At 48.6% G+C, this 17874-nt stretch overlaps 1 protein-coding gene across 7 annotated transcripts in view; it reads right to left on the reverse strand.

Moving 5' to 3' along the window:
* The window catches only part of RNF213 (ring finger protein 213), a 127725-nt gene that overhangs the window by 109297 nt on the left and 554 nt on the right, over positions 1-17874 (reverse strand). For 4 of the 7 annotated variants that reach the window (XM_012186467.5, XM_060395799.1, XM_012186464.5 and 1 more), the window contains exons 2-4: positions 15970-16161; positions 6542-6702; positions 956-1105 (exon numbers count right to left, since the gene is read on the reverse strand). In XM_012186467.5, the coding sequence (XP_012041857.2) occupies positions 956-1105; positions 6542-6702; positions 15970-16105 (447 nt within the window). In that variant the 5' untranslated portion in view covers positions 16106-16161. The remainder of the gene's footprint in view (positions 1-955; positions 1106-6541; positions 6703-15969; positions 16162-17874) is intronic. The other 3 variants (XM_060395802.1, XM_060395800.1, XM_060395801.1) reach the window with 2 other exon arrangements.

Here is a 17874-nt window from a genome sequence, read left to right on the forward strand (position 1 = left end):
CACCTCATTTACAGCCTTCCACCAGGCCCCCAGTGCCCCTACATGCAGCAGCTGCTCAATAAATCTTTGTTAAGTGACTCAATGGCCATCTTACTCAGGAAAAAAATCACCATTCTGTGAAAGGAAGATAGTTAAACACATCACTCTTCAGTGTTTGAAGCCTCACTGCTTTTCCTCACAAGCAAAATTACTTCCATTACATATATTAGCTAGTTTCACTTTTGATATTATTAGTAAAAACCCTCAAGACTCACAAATGCTATAGACAATGAAAGAAGTCAGGACTAAGTTCAGCAGGCTTCCATGGCACAACCAGGGTTCAGAACACGAGCCCATAATCTCAGGTGCTGGAGGCGGCAGGGGCTGCATTCTCCAAGCCCTAGTAGAGGTTCAGCCTGGACCCCCACCAGTCTGGTCACAGCCCCCAAGGGAGACCCAGGCCCCCCTGCTCTTCTCCATGAAGAGAATCTTATATGGCCTGTGGAGCTTTCAGGGTAAGTTTCCCATGTGCCAAAGGAGATAGCTACACAAGAAATTAAAAGATGGATGGAAAAGTAGGGATGGGGGCCACAGGGGCTTCCCCAGTGGCTCGGTGGTAAAGAATCTGCCTGCAATACAGGAGATACGGGTTCAGTCTCTGGGTTGGGAAGATTCCCTGGAGGAGGAAACGGCAACCCACTTCAGTGTTCTTGCCGGGAAAATCCCACAGACAGAGAAGCACATGGGGCACACACAGCACGGGAAGCACATGCAATAAAGCTAAAATCCAGCATTAGCAGAACATCCTCAGGGTCACGAGAGCTAAAACCCACAGGCATGGCTACTGTGTCGACCAGCCTGGGTAGGAGTGGAAAAAGCCTCCCAACAGCCACCTTCAGCATCAGAGAGGGTGTGGGGCTCAGCTCCATGCAAGCCTTGGCAGGGAGGATCGTGGGCCACTGTTAATGCAAACTACCTGCTCAGAGTCTGGACAGCACGTGCCAGTGACCTCAAACAGGGTTGCATCTTCTTTTCTTCTTTTGCAGGCAGAGTAACTAGCAGGTTCCAACTCATCGGATGTGGATGCGCCATCTGCTGCATCTACAAAACCCTCGGATACAACTCCCTGTTGAAACATGATCCCCTTCAGACAGAGCAGGGTGACCACAGGCACTGCTCCATCAGGGTCTAACGGACTTCTAACTCAAACCCAAGTGGGGAGACTCTCGAGTGAGGATTGAACCAGTTCCCCAGGCCCCTTGGCATCCAGGCTCAGCAGACACAGGGTCCCTGGGGTAGGGGAAAAAAGAAAGGGTTCTGCAGGTGGCAGGCAGAGCAAATCCATGCAAGCAAGCTGCCCCATGTTAGAGCTGATGTCTGAAAGCCTTGGCACATCCGACCTTCCATACAAGCAGGCCTGGAGCCTGGTTCTCTAAGCTCCATCCCAATGCCCAGGCTGGTACTTCCACACAGATGCAGCTGTGAGGACATTCCTGGAGGAGCAGGTAGCCCAGCATCTGAGGCCAGGCCTCAAGGGGGCTTTTGGGGATGGGGGCATGCAGGGTAGTGACCAATCTCTTTGGATGGCACACCCCAGGGAGCACAGAGCCAGCCCTATGCCATCCCTTCCTCCATCGAAGGAAGCAGTGAGGACCAGTGGGACTCACCACTGGGCCCCAGGCCACTGAGGGGAACAGGGCAGGACAGGGAACAGGGGAGTTGGTCTCAAAGCCAAGGCCTGGCTCCTGCACTGCAGCTGCTGCAGGTGAGCAGAGAGGTCCATTAGGCCCTTGGGCACAGGTCAGGGGGGATACCTGGGCCTCCCACATGGGGGCCTCATGGCCAGCACTGCACCCAGGTGGAGGGAAGATAGGAAAGGTCGAGAGCCTCTGACTGTTGAGGGGGCAGGCAGTCAGTGTGGAAAGGGAAGGGGAGTTCTCTGAGGGGCACTTGGAAAGGCCCAGTGAATGAGATGGGTCAGAGCACACTGGCAGCCCAGGTGCAAAGGCCCATCCCAGTCAGCACCAGGTACCCAGGCCAGCTCCCAGCAGGAAATCAAGGACAGGACCACAGGATCAGTCAGCACCTTCAACCTGACTCCCTGGTTCCATCCTGTGCTCCTCTTCCTCACGGTAGATATAAAATATTTTTAAATTTTGTTGCTATGCCACACCGCAAGGCATGTGACAGCTTAGTTCCCTGACCAGGGATCAAACCCTCGCCCCTTGCATTGGAAGGGGGAACTTAACCACTGGACCACCAGGAAAGTTCCTCCCTCACATCTTAAATATTTGACGGAAATAACAGCTGGAGGCCACAGTACTTTCTGCTATATGGATGATACAAATGACACTCTCCAGAGTGGAATATTCAGGTGGACTCCAACGTTTGGCCATAAAACACTAAGGCTGGGACTTCCCTGGTGGTCCAGTGGTTAAAAACCTGCCTTGCAATACAGGGGACACTGGTTCGATCCCTAGTCCAGGAGGATCCGACATGCCACAGGACAGCTGAGCCTATGAGTCACAACTACTGAGCCCATGTGCTGCAACTACTGAAGCCCTAGAGCACATGCTCTGCAACAAGAGAAGCCACTGCAACAAGAAGCCTGTGCTCCGCAACTGGAGACCAGCCCTGACTCTCTGCAACTAGAGAAAGCCCATGCACAGCAACAAAGACCCAATGCAGCCAAAAGTAAATAAATATTAAACACACACACACACGCATACACTAAGGCTGTGATAAAATCCTCTACTGAACCCTCACATGCCTGATGCCGGGAGCCAGCACGGGAGATCCCACCCATGACATGAGGAGAGACCTGACAAGCAGGACTCAAGGGACTCCCTGGACCTGCTCGAGCATCTACCCTGAAACCAAAATCTGTCTGTTTACTGCTTACTACATTATGCCTTTCACCAACTCTTCTGGCATTAACAGGAGGCTATCCCCAACCACCTTTCTCTGGAGAAAATCAACTTAGAGCTCTAGTTGATAAGTCTCCTGGACATGAAAGGAATATTTCAATACAAACCCCTCTGTTAGCATCCTAACTTGTGTGGCAGGTTTATCCATACTTTTACAACTAACGCCCATGATTGTTCAAAACTTCCCAACCATGAAAGGCAGGGGAACTTAAACATTCTAAAGTCCTAATAGGCAAAGAGCCCTTCTAGGAGTAAAAAATTAGAATAGTGCTGGTGAAGGATTTCATTGTTGAGCTAATGCTTGCTGCCAAGTTTCCATATCCCTTACCCATTGTATACCTGGAGAGTATATTAGTTAATATAGTTGGTATGTAGGAAAAATAAGTAGTAGCCTTGGTGTTAGCAACTTTAGACCTTTGAGTTAATAAATTCTTTCTTTGTTATAACCCACTGCACCTTTGCCCTATAGGAATGTAACTTTATTTAGTATTTTATGAGAGTGGTGCCAGACTTTAGAAAAAACACTTTTAGAGAAAATAAGTTTTCTGGTTGACTAATCTTTATCAGAAGAAAGGGTCATAAAATGTTAGCAGGCCTCCAGGCCAGAAGATGATGTAAATCACATAAGACTTTTGTATATGGAAAGGTATGCAGAAAGAAAGCCTAGTTTCGATAAAGGTCAGAACTGCTGACCCTGCATGACTCTGCATCTTCCATTCCCCTCTATGTACAACCCAAGGTATAAAAGCTCTCTTTAAAAATAAAGTTACAGACCTGTTCCACCTAAGCCTGGTCTCCCCATCTCTCTCTCTCTCTCTCTCTCTCTCTCTCTCTCTCTCTCTCTCTCTCTCTCTCTCTCTCGCCGACTCCATCTCTCCTGAGGGAACCCCTGGATCCTGCTGGGGCTGGACCCCGGTAGCCTACGGTTATTTTCTTATGATGACAGCAGAGAAGCAGAACAGGTCAAAGGGTGCCTGCTTTACTTGGGGTCCCACCACATTACTCTCACCTGTAGCGAAAAACCTGCCCCGCTGTTGCAAATGCTGACTTTTAACCCATTTTCTAATTTAATAGGTTTAATATAAAACCTTGCAGCTCTTTTAATTTTGAGTGTTTGATTTCAGAGGTGAGACATTTATATGTTTAATGGCCATTTCTATCTTCTCTATTGTGGACTATATCGATTGCTAGTCATCTTTCTATTGGGTAGGTTATTGTTTTCTACTTGATTTCTAAGAGTTTTTGACATATTGAGGCAACTCACTCTTAATTTTAAAGTATTTCTATGTAAATACAAATCTTTTCATGTACATATGTGTGCTAAGTCATGTCATTTCAGTCGTATCCAACTCTTTGTGACGCTATGGAGTGTAGCCCACCAGGCTCCTCTGTCCATGGGATTCTCTAGGCAAGAAAACCAGAGTGGGTTGCCATGCGCTCCTTCAGGGAATCTTTCCAACCCAGGGAATGAGCCTCTGTCTCCTACAGCTCCTGCATTGCAGGCGGATTCTTTACTGCTGAGCTACCCGGGAAGCCTTTTTATGTACATACAAATATGTAAATGCATATTTTCCTAAACTGTTTATTCTTCATCTGTGCTCACCATACAAAGTTTTTAATTCTTTTAAGATTTTTTCTATAGCCAAATATACCAATCTTTTTTTTTTGTATTTTTCCCCTTTGCTTTAATTACTAGAAAATCTTTCCCATGCGTGGGTCAGATAAATATTTATGTGTATTTTTTCCAACTGTCATTATACACATTAGGGTCTGTTTCTGGGTTGTATTTCTGGTACATTGACTCCTCCCAAGATTCATTGTTTTAATGACTGGCTTTGAAACATGTTTTTGTTCATCTAATACAGCAAGTCCCACTTTAGGCATTTCTTTTCAACAATTTTCTTGGTTATTCTTGCCCAATTTTTCTTCCAAGAGAACCTTAAACTTACTCAATCAAGGTTTAAAAAAGCTCTAATCCTGCTGGGCTCAATACTGTTTTCAATCACAGTGTCAAACACATACTTCCTAATGGTGTGTATTCCTTGATACTCACTTTAAAAGTATTTACAATAGCTAGGATATGGAAACAACCTAAGTGTCCACTGACAGATGAATGGATAAGGAAGATGTGGTATAGATATACGATGGAATATTACTCAGACATAAAACGGAACAAAACTGGGTCATTTATACAGGTGTGAATGGACCTACAGTCTGTTATACTGAGGAAAGTAAGTCAGAAAGAGAAAAATAAATATTGTTATATTACTGCCTGTTATGTAGAATCTAGGAAAATGGTACAGATGAACCTAGTTCCAGGGCAGGTATACAGACACACATGTAAAGAATGGACATATGGACACAGATAAAGGGAAGGGGAGGGTGGGATGGATTGGGAGACTCGATTTGACAATAAATACACTACCCATGTGTAACACAGAGAGCTAGTGGGAACCTGCAGTAGAGAACAGGATGCTCAGCTTGGTGCTCCATGAGGACCTAGATGGGTGGGATGGGGGTGGGTAGGAGGGGATATTTGTATACATATAGGTGATTCCTTTCATTGTACAACAGAAACTAATACAACTTTGCAAAGCAATTATACTCCAGTAAAAAAATTTTAATAAATAAAAAATAAATTTGGAAAAGGAACTACAAAAAAAAAGTTTACCCCAAATTTCAGTGTCCCATGTGGCCCAGGCCCAAAGCTGGCCATCCTGCTCTGGACAGGATTAGTGTCCAAGGAGAATGAAACACTCACACACATCACAACTACCACACACACTCACACATGCATATACCACATACATACTATGTGCACACATACACTCGAACGTGTGCACATACTCACATAGGCATGCACACACACTCACAAGGGGCCACAATACTGCCAGCTGCAGCACCGCTCTCACCAGCCAACCACAGGAACAAAACAAAGGACCACAAAGGAAACCAGCCCCAACCAGGCAGAGAAAACATCCACCTCAGTCCTCCAAGAAACCTGGGAACAGACCCAGCTGCTTAGGTCTGGACAGGCTGGACTTTGGCGTGGGGAGCTCTCGCTCATCCAGAAGGATGAATCTGTCCTGAATCTGTCAGGCAACTCTCTGCAAGCCTCACCTGGGCTCCTGCCTGGTCACTCACTCAGGAGACACTTTCTTGGGGTCTGACACTTATAGAGAGACAAGACGGCTCAGCTTCCCCATCAAGGGATGGTGGCATTTCCAGAGCACCTCCGTTTCCCCAGAGCCTGGAGGCACCTTAGGAACTTGTCTAGTCCATGCAAAATGCCCAGAGCAAAGACAGACACCCACATGGCAGAAGCTCAGACACCCAGATGCAGCCCCGCCACAGGATCTGGGAGACACGACATGCTGGGTATGGTGGGAGAAAAAGGGAGGGGGATGCAGAGACCCTGCGTGAATCAGGCACAGAAGGGGCCGCTCTGCCACAGCCCAGCATGCAGGGGCCAACAGGCTGGGCAGCAGTGAAGTGAAGCTGTCCTGGAGAGGACACTGTGGGGACACTTGCTCAGCCACTGATGAAACCACAGCAGGAAACAGCGTCCTTGCAAAGCTAGGAGATGGGCAGAACCACACCTCCCAGACCCAATTCCCCAGGGGCCAGACACTCACTCGCTTGGTTTGCCATGAGGCATTCGAATGGGGCTCATCTGGGTCTTCTTGCCAATCACCTGAGCCCAGGGACAAGGAGGAGCTGCTTTCCTCCCTCAGCTCCTGTCCACACTCCATTTCTCCCTCTGGGGCCGATGTCTCCTTGAGGTTGCTCTGAGAACCTACAAAGGCGGATGCACATGGGTCACATTTCAGAAAAACAAATGAATGTCCAAGGGAAAACTTGGACTCCTCCCATGAGTGCTGTTCAAGATTAGTCCTCTCCCCACTCAAGGTGCTGTCTTGGCTACAGTGAGTCAAGCCTGGTACAATTTCTGCTGTCGGGTGGGCAAGAGTGTATATCATGCGAAATGCCAGGCTGGATGAAGCACAAGCTGGAAACAAGATTGCTGGGAGAAATATCAATGACCTTAGATATGCAGATGACACGACCCTTATGGCAGAAATTGAAGAAGAACTAAAGAGCTTCTTGAGAAAGTGAAAGTTAGCTTAAAAAAGTGAAAAAGTTAGCTTAAAACTCAACATTCAGAAAACTAAAATCATGGCATCCGGTCCCATCACTTCATGGCAAATAGATGGGGAAACAATGGAAACAGTGAGAGACTTTATTTTGGGGGGCTCCAAAATCACTGCAGATGGTGAGTGCAGCCATGAAATTAAAAGACACTTGCTCCTTGGAAGAAAAACTACGACCAACTGAGACAGCATATTAAGAAGCAGAGACATTACTTTGCCAATAGAGGTCTGCCTAGTCAAAGCTATGGTTTTTCTAGTAGTTATGTATGGATGTGAGAGTTGGACTATAGAGAAGGCTGAATGCTGAAGAACTGATACTTTTAAACTGTGGTGTTAGAGAAGACTCTTGAGAGTCCCTTGGACTGCAAGGAGATCAAACCAGTCAATCCTAAAGCAAGTCAGTCCTAAATATTCATTGGAAGCACTGATGCTGAAGCTGAAACTCCAGTACTTTGGCTACCTGAGGCTAACTGACTCATTTGAAAAGACCCTGATGCTGGGAAAGATTGAAGACAGGAGGAGAAGGGGACGACAGAGGATAAGATGGTTGAATGGCATCACTGACTCGATGCACATGAGCCTGAGCAAGCTTTGGAGTTGGTGATGAACAGGGAAGCCTGGTGTGCTGCAGTCCATGGGGTCGCAAAGAGTTGGACATGACTGAGCGACTTAACTGAACGGGACAAATATATTAAACATCTACAAACATCTAAGGTTCATCTACAAATGAAACTTAAGACCAAAGAACTAAAGAAAACTGGGAGGATATTTGTAACACACGACAGCCCGGGGCCACTGTCCTTTGATAAACTATGGGCATGCTGACCTCCTCTCTCTTCCACCAGCCTCTACTGCAGGGGGTGGGGCCCCGATTAGACTGATCAAATCAGAACCTGGCATTTCTCCAGTTCCAGTGATTGGCAGAAGTACAGCAGGAGTCCAGGGCTGGTTACTGGGGTTTCTGACCCATCAACTCCTTCCTTCTGGTCAGACAAACAGACCCTATGCTTGGAATCAACTAGTTTGCCTCCATGAAGGCAACAGCCTGAGGACAAAGCAGGGCCGCCGGGACCTGAGAAAGATGCAGAGCTGTGCAGAGATCTGACTCCCTCAGTCTGGAAATGAGTGTGTGAGGCCCAGTGCACACATCCTGCTGAGGAAGCAGGGAGCTGGGTGTCTGGTCATCTCCAATACAAACAGCCCCAGTGACTGAAAATCAGTAAGAGTAACTTTTAAAAAAGAGAAGTCCCCAAAGACAACAGGCAGTTCAAAGAAAAGGAATTATAAGTGAGCTCTTAACCTTTGAGAAGACACTTACTTTCCCTACCAATCAAGGAAGTAGCAATAGAACCCAAGAGGTACCCCTTCCTACCAATCTGACTGGCCCAAAGCTATACACTCTGGTGTGGCTGGAGATGAAACCTTGAAGAGGCTGCAGAGGAGAGAGGCTGGGGGAAGCCTTGTCGATTTGAAGGCTTCCATTATAAATGTACACGGTGGCTCCTTGGAGCTTGTCCTTAAGACACACTGGCACCAGGGGCAAATCCCTTGCCAGCATCCGGCCCAGCCATGTGCATTTATGGCAGAACAGGAGTCCAGATAAGACCAGCTGCTGCGTGGCAGAGGTGAGGCCAGTCTCAGCTAGAGGCCATGGCGCAGTGCCACACGATGGAAGCAGGGTGCACTAGGTTTCGACCACATGGAGGAAGCATCTGGAAGGTGACACACCAAATGTTAAGTGTTGTGTTCATAAGGGTGTGAAGGGTCTGGGCTGAGGGTAAGCTGAGGGGGTTTACCATTTTTTATATCCTTCCGTCGTAACATATGGGTTATTCATACCAGCATGTATTACTTCTACATTTATCAATACAAAAAGGAAACTAGCCGGATTCAGTAAGAGCAAAACTTAAGAATCTCTATTGAGCACTCCGCATGTTAACCCATCAGGTACTCACAGCCACCCTGTGACCTTCTCAGGTCCCCAGTTGGCAAGGTGGGGAACAGGATTTGAATCCAGGCTCAGAGGCCAGGATAGGCCCTGGGGACAGTGCCACGGCCAGTCTTTCCCCCAGGATTGCAGCTGAATCAGAGAAAATTCCTGTCCCTGCCTCCTGAAGTATGGGCTCACCAGGTGCATGCACATTAGACAGCATGACCTACCCTGAAGCATCCCTGCAAACAGATGGGAACAGACACATAGGTATCCAGAAAGTGCTAAGGGAGTCTAAGCTCCCCTTCAGACAGATCCCCAAATCTGGTTAATGGCTGATTAACCCATGAATGGGGGAGGAGGGCAGGGACCTCACAGGCAGCCTGAAATCACTGCTACAGAATTAGTTCAACCTAAAACAGTCAGCTGCACAGATCCCACTTCTGGGCTCCCAAATGAACCCCAGCAGCAGCAGCTCTGGGTCTGCTTCCCCCGCCCTCCCACAGCAATCCCCACCCCTCCCTGCAGCTGCCTTGTCCTGAAGGCTAAAGAAAATTCCACGTACCTCAAGCTTTCATATGAGGTTCCCTAGAGCAGTCAAAGTCACAGGGACAGAAAGTAAGATGGCAGATGCCAGGGGTTGGGGTTGGGGGAGGGAGATTAGAGTCTAATGGGGACAGAGTTTCTGTGTGAAAACAGGAAGAAGCTCTGGAGATGGATGGTGATGACTGGGTTGCACAACAATGTGAATGTGCCTAATGCCACTGAACTGTGTCAACTGAAAAAAAAATATTTAAAACCTCGGGAGTTCCCTGGTGGTTCAGTGGTTAAGAATCCACCTTGCAATGCAGGGGATTACACTGTTCTGTTCCTGGCTGGGGAAGGAAGATCCCACATGCCTTGGAGCAGCTAGGCCCACATCACAACTACTAAGCCTGACACAGCCAAATAAATAGATAATCTAAAAAAAAAAGTACTCATAACCTAAATATTGACAGTTATGTGTTTTATTCAGTGGGAATTCTTAGGACTTCAAGCCCCCGAGACAGGATCTCAAGTTACCCCATGAGAACTGCTCCAAGGAGGCAAGAGGAGGAGCCAGGTGACACAGAAGCTTTGCAACAAAGGGCAGGGAGCCTGAATATCAAAAGATTATTGTTAATTAAAGAAAATCAAGTAGCCCAAGTTAAGAAATTTAGCACTTTTCTATGTATGGGAAGATGCAAATGTCTGGGCTCACTGAAATCATTCGTTTGATTGATTCAGCTCTCTGGGGCCAGTATCTTGCTTTGACATCCAGAGTTCCTCAGGGCTCACTGCAAGGAGTGGGTACAGTCTGATGGCTGCTAAGTAGCGGGTATTCTTTCCTTCCTGGGTTCCCTCAGGGCTCACCAGCTCACCTTCACAGTGGCTGCAACTGCTGGTGACTGTGACATCTTTATTGATATGACAGGAAATACTACTGTCAATATTTCTCAATTGTCCAGTTAAAATATGCTTAAATTGGTAACGCTTGTGCATCAATGCAAATAATCAATAATCAATCTATAATAAGGAATTGTTGTTCAGTCACTAAGTTGTGTGCAACTCTTCTGTGACCCCATGGACTGTAGCCTCCCAGGCAAGGATACTGGAGTGCGTTGCCATTTCCTTCCCCAGGGGACCTTCTCTGCCCAACCCAGGGATCGAACCCCTGTCTCCTGCAATGGCAGGTGGATCCTTTACCACTGAGCCCCCAGGGAAGCCCTCTCGAAGAGTTTTATTCAAGCAAAACGGAGGAGTACAGCCCAGGTGGCAGCCTCTCAATAGTTCTGAGGAACTGCTCCGCTGAAGCCTGGTCTTCAGTTTTGCACCTTGTCAGAACAAAGAACATACACTAGACATGAGAGGGGTACATCCATGAAGCGGGTTATCACGTACACTGCCAGTCAGCATGACACTGGTGTCTGGAAAGGGAATCTCAGGTTTGGGGGGAGGTTGTTGGCATGGACACCACAGCACAGGGCGCGTCCATCCCTATCTTCAAAGCATTGTTGCTAACGGCTAAAGCACATGTGTGAGGCATGTTTGACAGGCCATGAGTCAGGCTGTTCCAGTTCACACAGAGTTCAGGTTGAATCATGTATAAGCCGCAATGACTTCTCCATATCTCAGTTTGTGATCATCTCTCCCATCACTTGTTTTTAAATACTTTATCACAATTAAAAAAAAATTAAATCACTACATAGAACAATGCAGTTCTCCCAGTCCACCCACTCCTCCCACCACCTGACAGCCGCCAGGTCAGGTGCGGTAGGCATGAAGGGGAGCAGAATTTCCCACCTCAAAACAAGCTACTTTAGCACCCAGGGTTATTTCCTGCTGAAGGCAATGAAAACCCAGCAGATTTAAGAAAAGCTATTGAACTCCCCTTCAATGTTTTAAATTTACATCAGAAAGGGGGTCTATAAGAGGAAGAGAGCCATTACTATAGACAGCTTTTAACCAAGAAACTTATCTACATAATAGAGCAACCTCTACTTTCCACAAGTCTCCTCTGCCTCCCTGCGAAAAGCTCTCTTTGTAGCCCCAGATCCTAGCAGGCTCCTTAAGTCAGGATGTTATAGAAGCTCTAATTACCTGGTTGCCTTTCGGGTCTCAAATTTTTATGGGGCTCCTATACATATAAAATGTGACTCTGTCTCTTATCAATTTAATTGTTGAACAGCCAAAGAATTTAGGAGGGAAGAGGGAAATGTTTTGCTCCCTTGCGGCACAGATTCGACGGCCAGTGCAGGCAGCCGCAGAAACCAAGTGTGGCCCCATCTTTGGACCTACCAGTGGTGGCAAGCAGGTGGCTCTTTCTCTAACCTGTGAGCCCTCCACAGTCAAACTTGAACCCCAGGGGCTAACCTCTCCCACGGCAGCTGCCTCTGGAGCTTCCCCAGTGGCTCTCAATCCTTCCTGGACTCCTCTGGGGTCTCGGGCTGCTTATCTTATTGTTTTCTATTAGAAAAACATCAACAATAAAAACTTGGAAATGCAGAAAATAGAAGGAAAAATACATTTCCCAGAAACCACCTCCCTTCCAAAAAATTATCTTTTAGCATTCAAAGAGGAAGTCCCACTTGGATACCTTGGGGAACTGTCAGAAGAGTGGGGAATTGAGGTGGGGGAAGGCTACCCTCTGCCCTGCTGGACCTAATGACATTGGAAGCCCTCCACCGCAGACCAGATGCACATCACCCTTGGCAAAGCCAGCCACCCTCCACCTACACCCAGGGTGGCCTGGAACTCTCCACACACTCTCCTTTCGAGGCAGAAATTGTTAGACAGTATAAGACTTTGAGACCTCAATTTCATTTTTTTTTTTAAATTTCAACTTTTCTCTCCTCAAGTAAGCATCTCACTCTTTGTTCCAATTTCCAGGCATTCAGAGGAATGCCTCCCTGGTCTGGAGGGTCATAAAACCTTCAAATCCAGGACAAGACAATCATTAACTGCTGTCCAGTTTATCAAGGAGAAAAACTCCAGGTAGACAGTTAGCTCCTAAACATACATCTAGCCCCTAAATAATGGTCTGGGGTCTTGAGAAAGGGTTGAGGGATGGTGCTGAAATGTCTGGAAAAACTGAGAAACTGGGGGATCCAAGAAAGCTATAAAAATGGCAAACTGGACACTGCGATGTTTAAACTAATTGGTCAGAAAGGACGCGTATTAAAGTCACGAGCCAACCAAAAATGTACAGATCAATACTAGTAAAGATATGAAACTGCTCCAAACCCCCTCTCAGTGTCTATGCTGAGGACTTTTTATCTCTGTCTTCTAAACTAAACTTTGCCTGTGTGATTTTGCTAGTTTGCAGAATTCATTCTTTGGCTCACGTTTCACTTTCCCGTCCTTATTTGGGTGGCCTCTCACTGCCCCTCAGATTCAGTCATCCTGGGTACCTCCAGGAAGCTGCACCGCAGCCTCTTCTGGCTCCAAGCCCTGCTCAAGTTCGCGAGGAACTTGCACCCGCAGCACCAGAGGGAAGCCAGTGTCCAGGATGCCCAGAGCTCCCGGCCTGGCAGACCTACAAATGGCTAAAAGGTGGAGACAATCCCCTCAGCAGCCAAGTCTCCTAACAGTTTGGTTTCAGTTTCCATTCCTGTAAGTAGAGGCTTGGCTGGGTAAGAGAAGCAGAGAAGCCGGCAGGAAGTGGGTGGGGAACAGAAGAAGGAAACTGGCTGTCTCATTCAACACCCAGTCCTCAGCCCTACTGTGTGCCCCACACTGAGTGACCAGGGCCCAGCTCCTCCCCTCCCACCCCCATCGATGGGTGAGGGACCACTCCCAGTGACCCAGCCTTAAGGACAACGGCCCTCTTTAGCACTCACTGTGCTCACAGAGGATAAGTAGGCAGCCTAGAAGCTGACCAGCTCCCAAAAGCTCTCAAAGCCTTTGCCCCTGGAACTGGCAGAGATGCCAAGCATCTCAGAGGTATAGACTGTCCACTTTGGTAGTGACCGCGCCCTGCTAAGGGTAGGGGCTCCAGAATGACATCTTACTGGGCTGAGGTGGATGGCTGTCTTGTCTGCTCTCCCTACCGGCCTGGACATGCAAGACCCTAAAAGATGACCTGATGTTCTCAGACGAGGATTTTTTTCCCCTGTTATGTTGGAAAACACATCAGTTGCTGTTAGCAGACCTGTGAAAGCCCCTTGCACAAAATTAAAGGGAGGCCAGGAGGAGTGAGCTTTCCTGTTGACTCTCCCAAAGGGGTGAGTCTCAGGAGGCGCCAGGCACAGGACTTGAGACTCAAATGAAGCCCTGATTTTCTCCTGTTAATCCATCTGTCAGGCGAGTGTATGCTCCTCGGTTTTCGTCCCGTCACAACAAAGATTTGGAGTGACGGACATTAAAGCCCCCTTGGTGTGTCACAGCTCTTGGGTCTTGGACAGACCGTGTTATAGTTTTCAGGTCTCGAACGGACCATGTTATAGCTCTTAAACAAATCAGTGTTACAGCTCTATCTTATTTAGAAGACAGCAGGAAAATCCATCTTCGAGGCGTGAGGGCACATCGATCCAAAGACACAAAGAGAAGAGTGTCCCAGCACATGCGGGGAGAGAGAGAGAGAGAGGAAGAGAGAAAGAGTGTACGCGGGTGGGGGTCGGGGGTGGGGCGGCAAGGGAAGAGAGAACGCACGCGGGAGGGGGAGAGAGAGAATGAGCGCTTTGGCTCCTCTTTTTATGTTTTTTTCTTTCCCCTGGGCCTGCACTATGCAAACTGGGCTTAGTCACGAGTGCTGTTCTACCTGCAGTCCTCACTCCGGTCCTCCGACCTTCCTTTGACCTTCCTCTGTTCTATTTTCGCAGGCTTTTCTCTTCCTTGTCTTTTAGTCACCACCATTTTGGATTCCTTTTCCCTCTTCTAACTACCTAACACATCTCATGTCAATTTAATTCTTAGACAAGCCAAAAGGACCTAGAAGAAAGAAGAGGAAAACTTCCCTGACGATGCTAAGGCCAACAAGACCTCAACCACAGCTTCCTTCTAGGGAACTGGCTCTGGCTCCTGAGTTCAAAATCTTTACCAGTTGCTAGCTGCTTGACTGTGAACAGTTACTTAACCTCTCCTTGCTTCACTCTTGGCATTTGTAAAATGAGGATTGATGATAGCTCCTCCCTCAATATTTAGCATAGCATTGGGCAAATCACAGGTTAGCTGATTGGTATTGGTTTTATTTGTGTTTTAGTCTCTGAAGTCCCAAAGACCACTCCTCCCAAGACCCCCTAGTCAGGCAGATGTTCTAGTAACCAGGGTTGGGGAGCTCTGGAAGGTGGGAAATTACAACTGGATACCAAAACTTCAGCCATGCCATACCATGATTCAACATCTGGACCAGGAATTGATGATCAGAGTGAACACCTGGCTGCCCACCAAGCTCCTCCCATAGGATTAGCAACAAGAAAAAATCAATAAGAAAAGCAACAACAAAAAGTACAACAAAAAGTGGCCACCTCTCCATACCTCTTACAGGCCAAAGAGTGCATCTGTAACAGGAGCACTTTGTACAAATGCAGCTGAAGCGGAACCAATTAAAAGAACTGGGTGGCATCTATCTCATCCCTGATTCAAACTGCACCTTCTTCAGTTCACTCAGCAATTATTTATTGAGCACCTACTGTGTTCCAGGCAACATACAGGAGACTTGGGATAAAGCAGTGAATAAGAGAGCAAAGGTCTCTGAAGACCCACCATGGTGTCATCCAAGTGCTACTGGGACAGATAGCCTGGGGAAGTGCAGTTCAAAGCAAAAGTGAAGGGGCAGGGCACACACAGTTTGCAACTGGGTGGTCAGAGTGGGCCTCCAGAAGAGGAGACAGCTGAGCAAAGATTGGAAGGCAGGGATAGGGGAAGTTGTGCGGCCCTCTAAGAAAAGGTATGTTCCAGGCAGAGGGACCAGGCAGTGCAAAGGTCGTGCGGTCAGAGCATGTCTAGTGTGTACTAGAAGGAGCAGGGAGACAATCCAATGTCCCAGGCATCAAGAGAATCAGGGACCCACCAGAGTCAGCAGCTGAGGCCTACCTGACACGGTTCCTCCTTCATGGACCTATAAGCCACCCTTCATCAGGAAGGGCCTGTGCAAGCTGTGGGGACCCCTTCCCCACCAAGGGGCCTGGGATGCCACTTTATACAGCATCCTCTGAAATCCACTTAAGATCCCTCAGCTCAGCCCAACACTTCCCATTCCCTAAGGAGAAAGGAAACTCCAAGTTCTCTCCAAGAAATGAAACCGAAATTCTTTAAAAAGTGACAGACGCTTTCAGCAAAGGACTGGATAAAACTGTATTTGTAAGGAAAGTGTTTCCTCTAGAAACAGTTCTCTAGTCACAGAAGACCTGCTGGCCTGGGATGCCTGCTGGTCAAGGTCTCTACTTCTAGGGATGGAAGAGGGACTGAGCTAACTGCCCTCCCCACCATCTGCACCAGGCTCCCAGCCCCATCAAGGCCTTACCTGGTACTCCTTCAGGGGCTGCAGGAAGCAGTCTTTGTCCACACTCGCTGCAGAACTTTGGGGCTTCCTCTTTGGAAACATGCCGGCAGGAAGGACATTCCATACTTCCAGGGAGAGGAATTCCTGGGGCTGGCATGCTTCTGCCGATCTGGAAGCTAGAGTCTTGAGGCTGCCAGCTTTATACCCCACCACCTGTCACGTGACCATAGCCTTGCTTCAGTTTCATTTTCTGAGAAAGTGAAATTGCAGCAGCCCAGTTCTCCCTGCTCAATTGAAACCTAGTCTGATCACCGCCCCCAAGTTTCTCCAGTCTTCCTCATCCCAACCTCCCCTTCCATGTGGCTGCAGCACCCACTTCCTTTTCTGCTGCCCCCACCAGGGCCAGGCTTGCCCCTCCCAGCCTCCTGACAAGACTCAGTGAGTCTAAAAATGTCCCCATCCAGCTAAGACTGGGAGCCAGTTCAGCTGAGCCAAGTGAGTGGGGACTGGGGTAGTAGGGGAGCAGGCAGAGACTGAGGGTACCTGCTGTATGCTCCAGGCAAGGGACTCAGACTCTAACTGGCTCACTGCGGAAGTGCTGGCAGCAAATGGCTGAGTCAGAGCCTGCCATAGGAACCAGCCTGCACAGGGCAGCCCAGGGCTACAGGAGATGGCAGTCAGGACTCTTAATAACAGGGCCAGTGGTCAAGATTCCTAATAACAGGAATTGCCATCTACTAAGCCTACACTCTTCTTACGGACCATCTGGCCCTCTGAACACCCTCCATGGGGGTGGCAGCAAACCACGGTCAGGGTCATGTGCAAGGTCAGGACTCAGGCTGAGAATCTCCAGCCTCCAGAAACCACTGAGTTCATCCATGGTGAGAGTGGAGACACGTATCTTGGTTCTTGGGGCACAAAGATCCACCTGTCACCCTTTTCTGTTGGCATCAGACCCAAGAATTCTGCTGGAGCAGTGGCCCAGTCGGCTCCTTCCCCATCTGGGAGGGCAAGCAAAGGGCCCCATCAGACAGCGACTCCCTGTCTGCCGGCCCCCTGCGGCCCCTGCATCTCCTTCTCACTTCATCTGACACCACCAACTTGTTCTCCCCTGATGGTGGGCTGGGTAGGGGGAGAGCAGGACCAAAAGCACCCGAAGTGTGCGGTTACCCTCAGGGTCCTGATCCCCACCTCCCTTCTCCCCCTCCGAACGCCCCGTGAAACAACCACCTCTGTAGCCTGGGCACTCTCTCACTAAAAGATTCTCAATGACTCCCCAGGGCCCAGTCCTCTTTCCTAAGGTGCATTCCCTCTGTCCAAAACTCTGCTTCCACGCAGGCCAGAAAACTCACAGAAGTGATCAGAATTCCTCACTCAAGTGTCCTGTTGTTTGTCCCCAGCACCAGGGGCTTATGGGTTATGGCAGGTACCAACATTTCCTCTCAGTTACCTGACTTTTTTCCTTCCCCCTTTTTCCAGCCACATCCCCCCAACCACCACCAAAGAAAACCATGTGGAGGCCCGCACCTCCACTCCCCCATTCTCAGCCCTCCCTGGCTTCTCCCAGGGCCACGGCCCACTATCAGCTGTCAAGGCCATCACTGGGGAGGTGCCAACTTGGCCTTCAGGCCCTGGCCACAGACAACTCTGATGAGTCAGACAACCCTGATAAGTCAGGAGCACCCTGCCCCTGGATGGCCTGGTTATGTGGGCAGTGATCCTGGTCTCCTAAAAGTTACTGTGAAATAAAAGATAACGGGCATTTCTCACAACATCACTTTCTCATTGTTGCAATTAGTGAAAGCCCAGGATTCAGTTCAGGGTAGAGGCAGAGGCCCCCGGGTCTGGCGGTTCCCATCAGCTATCAGCCCCCGCCGCGCCCCCTCCCAGGGTAGGGTGCTCTTGGGTTCAAAGTCGGAGTCCAGC

Source organism: Ovis aries, chromosome 11 (genome assembly GCF_016772045.2).
Source record: "Ovis aries strain OAR_USU_Benz2616 breed Rambouillet chromosome 11, ARS-UI_Ramb_v3.0, whole genome shotgun sequence".
Lineage (NCBI taxonomy): Eukaryota > Metazoa > Chordata > Mammalia > Artiodactyla > Bovidae > Ovis > Ovis aries.